At 36.7% G+C, this 14093-nt stretch overlaps 1 protein-coding gene across 1 annotated transcript; it reads right to left on the bottom strand.

The window, feature by feature from the left end:
* Positions 1 to 6313: 6313 nt before the first annotated feature.
* On the bottom strand, positions 6314 to 14045 carry LOC113068940 (isocitrate dehydrogenase [NAD] subunit gamma, mitochondrial-like). The gene is made up of 14 exons (XM_026241894.1): positions 13909 to 14045; positions 13506 to 13553; positions 13312 to 13323; positions 13091 to 13188; positions 12889 to 13004; positions 12759 to 12819; positions 12384 to 12516; positions 9080 to 9213; positions 8895 to 8997; positions 8634 to 8780; positions 8078 to 8172; positions 7796 to 7856; positions 7468 to 7591; positions 6314 to 7232 (listed from the first exon to the last, which is right to left on the bottom strand). Exons 1-13 carry the CDS (start codon positions 13969 to 13971, stop codon positions 7490 to 7492), a joined length of 1173 nt encoding a protein of 390 aa, XP_026097679.1. The 5' UTR covers positions 13972 to 14045; the 3' UTR covers positions 6314 to 7232; positions 7468 to 7489.
* Between the last annotated feature and the right edge of the window lie 48 nt (positions 14046 to 14093).

A 14093-nucleotide genomic window follows, 5' to 3' on the forward strand; every position in this document is an offset into this window, starting at 1 on the left:
CAAAAATGAAAATTTGCTGCAAATTTACCCTCAGGTTATCCGAGATATAGATGAGTATGGATAATCACTGGAACATATTTTAAAATATCATTTGCTCACCAATGGATTCTCAGGAGTGGATGGGTGCCATCAGAATGAGAATTCAAACAGCAGATAAAAATGCGACAATAATACACAAGTAATCAACAATTACTCCAGTCTATCAATTAGAAATAAATCTATAAATAAGATGTTGTTTCTGGACAAAATACAGAACTTTCTCCAGTGAAAATGTCCACTCTCTTGTGGCTTCTCTCTCAATATACACCAACATTGTGCTAGATTTTGTGCATATTTCTCTCCTGATTCAGATTTTACCTAACAGCTACCTCTTGTCCCCCCCCCCCCCCCCCCCCCGGCATGTGCCAATCCACCCATGAGGACATGAAGGCATATCCAATAAACACCGGACAAAAACTAAACATTTGGTTCAAGCAGTAATGGAAATTGTCAATCTGTGTTGGAAAAGGCCTGCTGAGGATGTGCGTGTATGAGCAAATGTTTGAAGCTGACAGGAGAAAATGAGCTGACTAAAAACAGCACCACTTTGAGTAGCATCAGGAACATGGAAAAGCAATACTCATGTACTGGTCTAGAGCCATTATTGATGTGAGAAAGCAAGCCTTAATGGTAATGGCTTGGGGTGTGTAAAGAACCCAGTCACACTGGAGTCCAAGTAAAGATACCTTTATGGAAAGTAAAAGTGCTTGGCATAAACAGCTGATTATAACCATAGCAGCTAGTTGAGTGGCAGCGATGGCGGTGAGGTGCTAGAATCTATGTTAGGATGTGATCGACTACAGTAGTCCAAATGTGCAACATGCCAAAATAACACAATGAAACTGAGCCAAAAGAATATTGATAAATATATGTACTGACACCACCAGTCAAAAGTTTGGAATAATAAAGATTTTTTTTTTAAAGAAGGCTTTTATGCACACCAATGCTGCATTTATTTGCAAAAATACAGTAAAACAGCAGTATTGTGAGATATTATTACAATTTAATAGAACTGTGAAAAGAATTGTCCTGTAAAGGCAAAGCTGAAATTTCGGCATCATTGCTCCAGTTTTCAGTGTCACATGAAATCATTCTAATATGTTGACTTGCTGCTCAAATAGCCTATATGCTGTCAAATAAATATAATAGGATTATAATTTGCAGGATCTTTTGTGAATATTTCGAACAAATTATTACAGTACAAACTATTTTGGCCACTTCTGGAGCCTGTATCTGAAAAATATGACAAATATCAACAGTTCTCCAGCATAACAGGAGACGGCTATCATATACAGTTCATATCTAATGGGAGACAACTTCAACATCTGTAGTTCACAGTGTTCATGATGTTTAAGTAAAAAAACACATCAAATTAATATCCAAATGCTTACACAGACTGTCTGGTCAGTTTAGTTTTCCCTTGCGTGTTGTTCGGAGCACTTCTCTACTGATTTTCAGGAATGTTAAATAGAGCCCATGTTCATTTGGAGCTTGGAACAATTGCCCTTTTATCCTCAAAACGTACATGCACACTGAATGCGTTGCTTTCAAGCTGACACATTAAATGTGTCAAACCGGATTTTCCTTGTTCTTTTGAACACTCTGTTTCAATAAATCACGCTATATAAATAAAGTTGGCTTTTGAAGTAATAGAATTTGATGCAGGCTACTGTGTTAGCATGCTCTATTTTTCTGAACTCAAAATTCCATTCCAAGTCAAACCATTTATGGAACCACGATTGTGAAGTGTGCGCTTGAAAATGAACTAAGTAAATTTGTGTGACTACATGTGTTCAGATCTCATCAGTATTCAGCTCAGTCTTTGCCAAAGAATACTGTCAGTGTATGTGGACATTATTTATCAACCACATAAAGAGGGAAATGCATGGTGATGGCCTAAACTCCCACAAATTCCTAAACGTGGCCTGAAGAATTAAAGCTACGTCTTGATGAAAATATTTTTTGTTATAGCTGGGCAAGGGCTCATTGGTCTGTTTTAATAATTGCATCACATTATTCCCCGCTGATTGTTACATGGTTAGATATTATTACCTTCAAACCCCAAATAAAGCCATTCATCAGAATTTCTTTAAATGTCCTTTTTCACAGTCTTGACAAGTCTTTGGCATTCACGACAGAGAGACAGAAACTGGAGGAGCTAAAATACCGCTGCTCTTTGACAGCTCATGTGATGGATTCCCCCTTTTAATGTGTTGTGCTCCCTAAAAACCTGCGGTATATAAACTAAAGGGAGCGGGGGAGGTCACACATTCACATAATTGATGGTATGATTCCAGCACTCAGGGAAAGATAGGAGAGTTGTAATATGACAGTAAAAGTAAACTATGAATGATGTGACAAGAGCCGAGGCTGATGTTAAATTACACTTAGAGAATTACAAATAGCCTAGCCTTCAAAGAAGGAAAGGAGAATGAATTATTCTCAAGCTACACATTTCAAGCAAGAGCAAAGACTCCTGTTGGAAATTTAAAGAGCCCTTCCTTTTTTTCAATGTACTATACTTTGTATTTTGTATTGTTTGTCTGAAATACATAAATACTAAAAAAGGTTTGAAAACGTTAACAAATTATCTTGACAACTGATTATATAGTAGAGTAAAATGAGTTCAAGTTAAAGGTATAGTTGACCACAAAATGAAAATGTACTTACCCCCAGGCTATCCAACAGTGTGTTTGTTCATCAGAACATATTTAAAGAAGTTTAGCATTACATCACTTGCTCACCAATAAATCATATGCCTTAAATGGCTGCCGTCAGAATGAGAGTTCTGTAATAATTGCTTTCTTAGTATCTCAAAAAAGCTCTAAATGAATCTTTGTTTGATTTTGATGTGAGCGGAAACAGGGCATGGACTTCATCACTGGAGAAAGCGTTACTATGGATGATGGACTGGTATTTTGGCCAGAGGAGACAGTTTTAAAACATCTTAATGATGGATTTGTTTCATACGAACACAGCTTTTCACTTCATAAGACGATAAACGATGGAGTGATGCAATGCTACATTTCTCTGAATCTGCTCTGGTATAGAAACAAACTCATGTCATTATCATTTTGGGTGAACTATTCCATTAAGCCCCATTTATTTAAGAATTGTTTAAATACTACTAAATTACATTACAAATAAATGTGTTTTACTCTGATTGTTAATCCAGTGACAGTTTGACACCCATACCCATAAATATGACTTTTCTATCCATTATCAATGCCGGATTGAGTCACTTCTTACTGGCTCAGTTCAAATTGGCTAAACACCAGTTTAAGGTAGTGTAAAATACATCATCCATCAATCATGGTAATGTGTGAGAAACTCAAATGAGGGCAGTGAAAACCATAATCCTGAACTCAAGAGGCTGAAATCCACTGTGGAATTGGCTGAAGAAAAGCTGCTGGAAATGTGTAGGGAAGCAAGGTGAAGAAATGGTGCCATAGAAATAAGTGATCGTTTTCATTTTGTGCTGTTATATTAAATGGAAAAGCATGGTGAATTAATAGAGTTGAGAGGATGCTCAAAGGTCGCAGAAAATAAAATTACTTTAATTCAGGATGTCATCATAGAATAAGTGTCTAATAAGTAACGCCTATTTCCTAATCACACTGGGGATGCATCTGGAAACAAAATGTGCCCTGAACAGAAGTTGTTTGAAAGTACTGAACCTCAGACCTCTAACATATTTCCTTGTAGCTCCCTTGACATTCACTGACTGCCAGTATTTTGAGTTATACTTTCTTGACTGGAATGTAATCTTTGAGTAAAAAATAAAAAATAAAAAAGTGAAAAAGTTCACGAACCCCTTAAAATAATCTGGATTTGAATTGATATGCGACATATTTTCATCAGATTTCTGATAATAATGCACATTTAAACAGTCATGGAATAGGTGGTTGTTCACTCAGCCCTACCATATATACAATTTGGTACGTCATATCATAATTCTGAAGGATCACAGAAGAAGAATTGCTGAAACATCCTGCAATAATCTGTGGAAGAACTGAACAAAGATTTTATGAAACTGAACCCTAGAGGGGAAGATATAGATCATCAGATATTTCTTTCAAATAAAATCTGTGTTCACAAATCCACATAGATCTACTGTGTACTTGTGAATCTGACAAGTACACAGCAATATCCAATATGATTTACCTCCTCAAGACCGGGATGGCTTATTCATGATGAGATCAATGAATTCCAAGTTGTATCAGGAAATTCTGAAGCAAAATATGTGGGTGTCTGTGTGTGATCCAAAAAACGATTGTAAAGTCATGAGGTCATGACCACAATTAAAAAACTTTCACATATTAGAATGGAGATTTAATACTGTCCTCAGCCTCATAGGAATATTGTGGCATGAAATCAAACACACTGTTCAAGTAGTTTCAATTCAATGCAGAAATTAGTCAAATGTAATTTATTTTTCTATGTATCAAGCAACTTCCTGCTTATTGCAAAACTCCCCAACAAATAAATAAATACATGGACATTAAAAATAACTCAACATTGACTTTTAGATTGAATTCAGAGTACATCCGAGACTTTTCTGCATCACCTTTAGTCTCTGTGTTCTGATACTGACAGCTTTAAACAAGTCTTCTCACTCCCATTGACTCTCATTGGAAGCACTTAGTTTAGTTACAGGATATTTAATCACAACATTAGTCCTTGACATGTCTATTAGTTCAGAGACTTGCATAATCTACTACAAACAACATTCCACATATTTTCCCCAGCTGCTGTATTTTGTTAGCGATTGGAAAGACTGTTTGCTATTTCTTCAGAAATTATATTTCCATTTAGGAGTCCTAATATTTTTATTTTTATAAGATTTGAGTCTGTCCCTTGGGTTTTTCCACTCAGAACAGCATACAATTTTTTATTTTTTATTTAACACACACAAAGGTCCAGCTGTAAATAATCAAAAAAGACATTGTTGTTAGTGAGACTGTCAACTTGTCATATTATATATAAAAATAAATAAATAAAAAGTGCATGTGGTTTTTTGGCTGAGAATCAATTTGAACAGACTTCAGAGGTTAGGCACATAGATACATATATCTTTGATTTGTTGCCCTCTGGTGCCCAGAATCACACTCGATACATCAATCCTGTAGGCACTATGTTGGCCTGTTTGCTTGGATTGTATTAAGTGTACTGCCAAATATCCTGCTCCCGAAAAACCCAACACTACACATTTTGACAACATCCCTTATTAAACAGACAGATTCATCTTTAGCTCAGTGATAGAGAACTCCAAGATCTCAAATAATTAGGCATCTGAGATGTGAGAAACTAAACAAATGTGCATTATGGGGGATTATTAAAGGGTTAGTTCACCCAATAAAGAAAATTCTTTCAATAATTACTCACCCTCATGTTGTTCCTTAGTTTATCTTCAGAACACAAATTAAGATATTTTTGCTGAAATCCAATAGATTTCATATTTCATAGGCCCTGCATAGACAGCAAATCATTTTTACGAAGACTGTTTTATGTAGCAGGGATAGGCAACACCGGTCCTGGAGGGCCACTATCCTGCAGAGTTTAGCTTCAGCCCTCATAAAAACTCACCTGCCTGTATCTATCTAGAAATCCCGAAAACACTGATTGCCTTGTTCAGGTGTGTTTAATTAGGGTTGGAGCTAAACTCTGCAGGATAGTGGCCCTCCAGGACCGGAGTTGTCTATCCCTGAGTGCATCATCCTCTGCTTGTAAATGAAGCACAGCACATTCGGGTTCTATGTCAGAACACACTGCATTGAGGTACAAAATCATTGGTTTAATTATTATTTTTTTGTACACCTTCATGACATTACACTTGAACCACTGATGTCACATGGTCTATTTTAACGATGTCCTTACCACCTTTTTTAAATGTATTTTTTTACCTTGAATGTAGTTAAGTCGCCATCTATGGAGGGTCAGAAAGCTCTCGGATTTCATCAAAAATTTTAAGTTGTGTTCCAAAGATGAACCAAAATCGTATGGGCTTGGAACAACATGACGGTGAGTAATCAATCACAGAATTATCATTTTTGAGTGAACTATCCCTCTAATGTTATTTTATAATTTGATAAAATCAAAGAACATTTTAGTGTCCATTTCTTATTTCTACCAGAATGGAAATGTATTTGCTATGACTTCAGTGAACTAACCCTTTAAGGCACATTCAATGTGACGTCCAATTTTTCAGTCCATGTTCGATTTTAATTTGCTGGTGATCATACCAGCTTGAGTTGACAAAACAATAAACAAGACATTTTAAAGAGGACAACCATTTTATTATGTCTGTTACCAGCGAGCCATTAAGGATTTGTACAACAGTCCATATTTTAACCCTTTACAGTGGTGATTCTCAACCCAGTAAATGAATTAAAATTGTTAACAATTATTTCAAATTAAACTTTATTTTTAAAGCGTGATTCCTAGACCTGGAAAAGTCATGTAAATCGTTCAAATCAAACAATTATATTTAAATAGTTTATACATTTTTCTTTTTATGCCAAGCTTTGGTACATTTTATCAGAAAATTTATAGTTTAATAAAACTGAATATTGTTGTGGACAATGGGAGCCTTGTAGCCAAAAGGTTGAGAACCACTTCTTTACAGTATTCTAATTATACTAATCTGAAAACTGACTCAAATGATGGAAAATGTAGATGCTGAATTCAATAGATGACAGTGTGCCAGATGCAGACTTATCAAATACTGTCAAGCACTGCATATCAAAAGACAGAATAGGAACATAAAAGTCAAAACTTACTGGATGCAGCATAAGACCAACGTAAACTAAAAAGCTATAAAACCAAAATGAATATGTTGTGTTTGAGGATAACATGGAAATAATGGATAAAACGTGGAATGCAATGGAGCAGTAGAAACACAAATCCAACGCAAGACCCTCATCATAAATACTGTATTAGCATAGCATTAAAACAATATAACCTTTCAAATACAATATGATAAATCTAGAAACTCTGCAGTTCCCATAGAAAGACCACTATGCCCAAGAAACCCCACAATCATAGCGCTGGAGTATGTTGTATTTCATGTAACACCATCCTCTCCCCTGATCCCCATAAAAGCTGCTGGATTCAAGAATAAATCTCTTGTCTCAAGTGTAAGCAGTGTTCTTGAGACACAAAATGAAGTGCAGATGTCCTTAAGAAGCTGATGTCTGAAAGTCAAACGGAGAGAGGAAAAGATAATGGTGAATGTCAGAACTACATCAATAAGATCACAGACAGAACAAAGAAGAAAGAGCACTTAAGTGGATGTGACATATTACAAGAAACCCTCTGAGAAAGTTGAAACATTAACAGCTCTACCGAACAGGAAATGGAATTATAAATAACGCAGGCTTGTGGTTGCTAGCGATGCCAAAAAAAGAATGTGCACAAAGTGCTCTGTACCGAACAGTTGTGCCGAAGGCGTTTAGATCTCAGTGGTGAGGGGACCGCTGCTCTGGATGATCTTCATGATCGACTGAACCACTTCTGAGGTAGTGCCCTGACCCCCGATGTCAGCTGTGTGCAACTGCAACAGAAAACATCAAAACATGCTTAGACATGACGAGCATTATATTAAATCTTACTAACCTCAAACTTTTGAACACTTGTTTATATTGTATTATATAAATCGGCACGCTAGCATAAAGTTATTTTATGCATCAATCCTAAGAATGCCTGAATCAAACTGGAAAGGTAGGTTAATAAATTAGAGAGTGTGGGTGTGACTGACCCTAGTCTCGTTCATGGTGGTGAGAATCGCACCGCGGATCATGTTGGCATAGTCATGAAGTCTGCAGAGGAAGAGAAGAAGCCAATAAAAAAAAAATCATATCCAAAGCAATGTTCTACAGTAATACTATAGAAAGTGCTGTCAGTGCATATTTAGCTCATTTAATACAACAGGGAAATTCTGGCTGTTCATCAAGTTAGAGATGTAACAGCTGACAAACAAACAGAAAGGCAAAATTAGCATCATAAGAGTTTACACACAAGCTTCTCCTTCAGCACTTACTTGAGATGATCTAACATGAGGCAGCTGGCAAGCAGCATGGCAGTGGGGTTGGCAATGTTCCTGTTGGCAATACTCTTTCCTGTATTCCTGGTGGCCTGTTATAACAAATTTAACATCATTCAAATGTCATTTGAAATTTACATTTCAATTTCAGTGATGCAAAGAAGTATCTTATAACAAAAGCACATCATAAACTCTGGATTGTGAATATTAATCAGCCCAGATGAAGTAACGTTCACACAGTAGTTAACCTACTGATACATGCACTGCCGTTTAAAGGTTTGTGGCTAAAGTTTTTTTTTTTTTTTTTTGAAAGCCTCTCGTTCACCAAGATTGCATTTATTTGATCATAACATAATAAGAGCATTGTGAAGAGAGTGGAATATTTTAACTAAAAATTGTTTTATAAAAAAATTAAAATGTAATTAATTCCTGCAATGGCAAAGCTGACTTTCTCCAGTGTCACATGACTGATCCTTCAGGAATCATGCTTTAAGATATATTTCATATTATTATCAAAGTTGACATTTTCTAACTTCTATTCCTTCAGACCAACCGTTTCAAACACAGCGTAGTCTTGCCCGTAGTTGGCACCAGGCACCAGACCGGGTCCACCCACCAGCCCCGCACACACATTGCTGACCACATTCCCATAGAGGTTAGGCATCACCATGACATCAAACTGGTGGGGCTTGGAAACGAGCTGAAAGAAAGGACATAATCACAGTAAATACAGTAATGAGCTTTTTTTCGCTTTCTCATACACATCACAACTGTCGGCGTGATTTGTTTGATTACTTGTGCATGAGTAATTCACCTGCATGGTGGTGTTATCTACAATCATACTATCAAACTCAATGTCTGGGTATCCAGAGGCCACCTCCTTACAGCACTGCAGGAAGAGCCCATCCCCCAGCTTCCTGTTAGGAGAACACATTATGAGACCAGTGACCATACAACTGTGATTTAATAGTACAGAAGACAAGCGCTAGACTAACTAACATGATGTTAGCCTTGTGGACAGCCGTGACCCTGCGGCGACCTTTTTCTCGGGCCAGTCTGAAGGCATAGTCAGCAATGCGGAGGGAGTTGTTCCGTGTGATGATCTTTAGAGACTCCACAACTCCTGATACACTCTGAAACACACAGGAAATTATTTATTCTATATATTATTTAAGGATATACACTGGATTGAAGTTTTCACATGAATGGAGGACATAGAAAGTGTAATGCATAGAGATATATGAACAAATAATGAAATTGAAAACAAGTATATATATATATATATATATATATATATATTTATATATTTTCTGTAGAGCTGGGTGATTTGGCAAAATAAATATTTCTAGATTTTTTTCTTTAGAACATTTGTCCAAATCTCGATTTTTTTTTTTATTTTTATTAGTCAACTTGATTCAAGTAATTTTCTTTATTAACCCTCTAGTTAAAGAAAATGCAATTCCAAATGCACCACGGCACCACCCATGAAGATATCAGCATGATATAAGTGTAAAACCAATCACAAATATCTTAGCAGAAAAGATGAATGAAATATTGTACAATGTGTCTTACACATATTATATGTTCAGAAAGCCAAGGTAATTCAAATTGACTTAAAAGTATAACACAGTAGACCATTATTAACTTTAAATGTTCTATAAAAACAACGTCAGCTTTCAGCCCGTCACAATGATGCAAACATGAAATACAATTGTTGTTGCAGGTTTTTTTATTCGCTTGACCTGCCTCTCCACTATTTTTTCCCTATGTTAACATGGATGTGTTTGACTGTTGAACTTTTCTCATCTCTTGCAGCATCTCATGCATTAAACGGCGGTCTAAATACGTGAGTCAAGTTAAAAGAAGTTCACTCCCATCTTCTTTTATTTTTTTCCTATTCCTTCTTAGAGAAAAATGGTATCTGTGAGGATTTCCAGTCAGGATTTAGACCGTATCATAGTACTGAGACTGCTCTCCTTAGAGTTACAAATGACCTGCTCTTATCATCTGATCGTGGTTGTATCTCTCTATTAGTTTTATTGGATCTTAGTGCTGCGTTCAACACTATTGACCACAACATTCTTTTGCATAGACTAGAACACTTTGCTGGCATTAATGGAAGTGCATTAGCATGGTTTAAATCGTACTTATCTAACCACCATCAATTCGTTGCAGTGAATGAAGAGGTCACATGTGCAGTATGGTTCACCTCAAATCTCAGTACTACGGTTGTTACTTTTCACGCTTTACATGTTACCCTTGGGAAATATCTTCAGGAAGCACTTTGTTAGCTTTCACTTATGTTGATGATACTCAGCTCTATATTTCTTCGAGGCCCGGAGAAACATAACAGCGGAATGTATAGTTGATATAAAAACCTGGATTAGTGGAGTAGTAATTTCTTAATGCTAAATACTGAAAAAGTATTTTTCAGTAAAAACTCTTGTGTGTAATAAACTAGAACGATGTCTAAGACTTGATGGTTGCTCTGTCAATTCTTCGTCATCAGTTAAGAACATAGGAGTGTTATCTGATAGCAATCTTTCCTTTGAAAGCCACATTTCTAGCATTTGTAAAAGTGAATTTTTCAATCTCAAAATATATCTAAATTATGACCTATGCTCTCAATGTCAAATGCAGAAATGTTTATCCATGCGTTCATGACCTCAGGGTTAGATTATTGTAATGCTTTATTGGGTGGTTGTTCTGCACGCTTAATAAACAAACTCCAACTAGTCCCAAATACAGCAGCTAGAGTTCTTACTAGAACCAGAAAGTATGACCATATTAGCCCGGTTCTCTCAACACTGCAATGGCTCCCTATCAAACATTGTATAGATTTTAAAATATTGCTTATTACTTATAAAGCCCTAGATGGTTTAGCACCTCAGAATTTGAACAAACTCTTGTTGCATTACAGTCCTCTACGTCTGCTGCATTCTCAAAACTCAGGCAATTTGATAATACCTTGAATATCAAAATCAACTGCGGGCGGCAGAACCTTTTCCTACTTCGTTCGCAAACTCTGGAATAACCATTAATCTAATAACATTGTTATTATAAAATTCATTAATACCACCTCAGGGTCTTGTCAAAGAGTCTGTAATGCCACATTTGTGTTCTTCTGTGCTGAGGGTAAAAATGAATTGTTAATGCTGATTTCATTTGACTAGTCACTTATGTTTCCTGATTGTGCAGGTGCATCTCAATAAATTAGAATGTCATGGAAAAGTTCATTTATTTCACTAATTCAACTCAAATTGTGAAACTCGTGTATTAAATAAATTCAGTGCACACAGACTGAAGTAGTTTAAGTCTTTGATTCTTTTAATTGTGATGATTTTGGATCACATTTAACAAAAAGCCACCAATTCACCATCTCAACAAATCAGAATATGGTGACATGACAATCAGCAAATCAACTCAAAACACCGGCAAAGGTTTCCTGAGCCTTCAAAATGGTCTCTCAGTTTGGTTCACCAGGCTACACAATCATGGAGAAGACTGCTGAACTGACAGTTGTCCAGAAGACAGTCACTGACACCCTTCACAAGGAGAGTAAGCCACAAACATTCATTGCCAAGGAAGCTGGCTGCTGGACTGTTACCAAGTGGTTCAAAGTCCTCTTTTCTGATGAGAGCTAATTTTGTATTTCATTTGGAAACCAAGATCCTAAAGTCTGGAGGAAGGGTGGAGAAACTCATAGCCCAAGTTTCTTGAAGTCCAGTGTTAAGTTTAGGATTCTTTATGGGGTATTGTCAAAAGGACAATGAAAGAGACCAAAAAATGCAGATGAGCTGAAGGCCACTGTCAAAGAAACCTGGGCTTCCATACCACCTCAGCAGTGCCACAAACTGATCACCTCCATGCCACGCTGAATTGAGGCAGTAATTACAGCAAAAGGAGCCCCTACCAAGTATTGAGTACATGTACAGTAAATTAACATATTTTCCATAAGGCCAACAATACACTAAAAATGTTTTTATTGGTTTTATGAGTATTCTAATTTGCCGAGATCGTGATTTGGTGGGTTTTTGTTAACTGTGAGACAAAAATCATAACAATTTAAAGAACCAAAGACTACTTCAGTCTGTGTGCATTGAATTTATTTAATAAACAAGTTTCACAATTTGAGTTGAATTACTGAAATAAATGAACAACAGTCTAATTTATTGAGATGGACCTGTAAATGCGAAAGGTCATCTAAAATGACCATTATAATTACCTGTTTATTAGAGAAAATGTGTGAGAAATAGGCAAAGCTGTGTGAAAGTCTGTTGAGTAGGTGCAGAAAAATACTGACCTCATGCTCCAGATTGCTGTACTCTCCCTCTGTATTTTCTCTAATGATAATGATGTCGATGTTTTTGTGGCGCGTCTGAACTCCAGGAAGTGACTGGCAGTGCATCATATTGGCATACAGATCCAGACTTGTGCTGTGAGAGAGAGAGAGCGAGAAAGCGAGAGAGAGAGGGTGACAGCTGTGCTGAGAGCAAACAGAGGTGAATTGGTCTAGACACACTGTCATGGGCAGGAGGCCAAATCTGAGGCACTCTGCTGCCATCACTCATCAAACTCAAACTGAGGAGACCAACAACTTTCATATACAGCAGCATAAACATCTGATGGAGCTGGTATAAACAGATTAATTGTGTAACCGTTTTCCTTTCGGGCTTACCGTAGAAGATTGTTCCGTGACTTGTGGTTAGGGGGCATTGTGTGGCTAGTCTCAATGTTACCTGAAAAAAAAGATAATTGTTATCTATGTAACAAAAATAGCTTGTCAATTACTAGCTGGATGTACAGACCCTTAAGAGCAACTCCATTGCGGCGAATAGCCATAATGGCATTATTGATGTCGTCCCCACTGTCTGATGCAGAATTTACATGCACCACCTCAAAGTCCACAGGAACACAGCTGAACCTATGATTCAACAGGAAAATCTTTATGTGGCAATACATTATTATCAGAAATGATTCATATTTATGTAAAGTATTGATTTGACAAACCTGAAGAGCTCTCGCACATGGTTAAGCAGTTCTGGTCCAATCCCATCTCCAGGAATTAATGTTACAGTATGCCGGCCTCCATACTTGGCAGGAGGAGGCTGCAAATAAACATAATGAATAAACATTCAGTGGAGATATTACATGTGCATGATAATTGTGGAAATAACGGAGGTATATGATAGCATGCTTTTATGTTTACTTTTATGCTACTCCATACTTACTATGGTTTGTCTCTTCAAGATAGACGAGGGCCAGATGTAAACAAAAAGATAGAGAAGTTATAGAGAATTAGGAACCACAATTCCTTCCATGTTTTCTTCTAATCAAAAGTACAAAAAGACAGATAGATAGATAGATAGATAGATAGATAGATAGATAGATAGTATCAGCTGCCAGGTAAACACAGTAAACCTACTGCATATGTAGGTTTTCCTCTTTGACTGTTGACTGCTGCGCCAAAGATCTACAAAAACAGACCCATGAAGCATTAGATGTTAGAGTACGGCTGTGTTTCAAAACCTAGTGAGCTAACTACTTAGACAAATTGTAGTCTACGTTAGCAGCAAACTGTGTTTTAAACACTGCCTGAAACATCTTGTCAGTCAGTCGTATTCGCTTTGATTAAAAGTCGCACTATAATTTGAAATACAAATTAACAATATTTAGAGCTACTAAACTGCTGTTTAGCCAGCTTCTGACCTTGTCTTACTGAAAAGTCACGCAAATTTGCCGCGCTGATAAACATCTCATATTATTTTTTGCATTTAGAGATTTTCTCTGGTCATAAATTTCTCTGGTAAATAAATAAATTGCCTTGCCTTTGTTGTATTTCCAAACTGCCTTTCCAAGATTGGTTTTAAAGCTTTAGTAAGACTGGCCATCGTGATAGTTGTATGCGTGTGCGTTATATTCCGGACTTAAACACCGACCAGTGGAGAAAGGTTCCGGATGACGTTCTTTCAAATAAGTCTTTTAAATTACTTTAAAGATTATATCAATTACT

This window comes from Carassius auratus, unplaced genomic scaffold (assembly GCF_003368295.1).
Source record: "Carassius auratus strain Wakin unplaced genomic scaffold, ASM336829v1 scaf_tig00000254, whole genome shotgun sequence".
In the NCBI taxonomy this organism is placed as follows: Eukaryota; Metazoa; Chordata; class Actinopteri; order Cypriniformes; family Cyprinidae; genus Carassius; species Carassius auratus.

What these genes read in the sequence shown, in the direction of transcription:
- LOC113068940 (XM_026241894.1), bottom strand. Translation starts at nt 13,971, where the DNA reads ATGGCCAGTCTTACTAAAGCTTTAAAACCAATCTTGGAAAGGCAGTTT. An exon ending in AGTTTGGAAATACAACAAAG is followed by an intron (nt 13,554 to 13,908) that starts GCAAGGCAATTT and finishes CTGTTTTTGTAG; the next exon opens with ATCTTTGGCGCAGCAGTCAA. An exon ending in GTCCACAAGGCTAACATCAT is followed by an intron (nt 8,998 to 9,079) that starts GTTAGTTAGTCT and finishes TTCTCCTAACAG; the next exon opens with GAAGCTGGGGGATGGGCTCT.